Source organism: Penaeus monodon, chromosome 21 (genome assembly GCF_015228065.2).
Source record: "Penaeus monodon isolate SGIC_2016 chromosome 21, NSTDA_Pmon_1, whole genome shotgun sequence".
In the NCBI taxonomy this organism is placed as follows: domain Eukaryota; kingdom Metazoa; phylum Arthropoda; class Malacostraca; order Decapoda; family Penaeidae; genus Penaeus; species Penaeus monodon.
Window position 1 is genome coordinate 38827694 of NC_051406.1, and position 293 is coordinate 38827986.

The window sequence follows — 293 nt, forward strand, 5'->3', positions numbered from 1 at the left end:
GTGGACTAAACTAAATTTTTTTTTTTCTTCTCGCGCAGGTTGAAGCTGGAGTGCGAGAAGTTAGCCAGCGAGAAGACGGAGATGCAGAGACACTACGTTATGGTGAGATTAAAAAGATTCTTGTTGGCTTTTTTATATTATATATATATATTTTTTTTTTATTATTATTATTGTTGTGTTTTTTTTCCCTTTCTTCATCACCATTTTGTTTCTTTTTTCCTTTCTTCATCATCAATTTGTTTCTATCTGTTTTTCTTCTTCTTTTGTTGGTATTTTCTCTCTTCTTTTGGATT

At 30.7% G+C, this 293-nt stretch overlaps 1 protein-coding gene across 1 annotated transcript in view; it reads left to right on the forward strand.

Annotated features, from left to right (window-relative positions):
• The window catches only part of LOC119586670 (protein groucho-like), a gene marked incomplete in the record, with an annotated part of 70613 nt that overhangs the window by 42953 nt on the left and 27367 nt on the right, over nt 1-293 (forward strand). Inside the window, 1 exon segment of the mRNA XM_037935406.1 lies at nt 39-102. Within this exon segment, the coding sequence (XP_037791334.1) occupies nt 39-102 (64 nt within the window).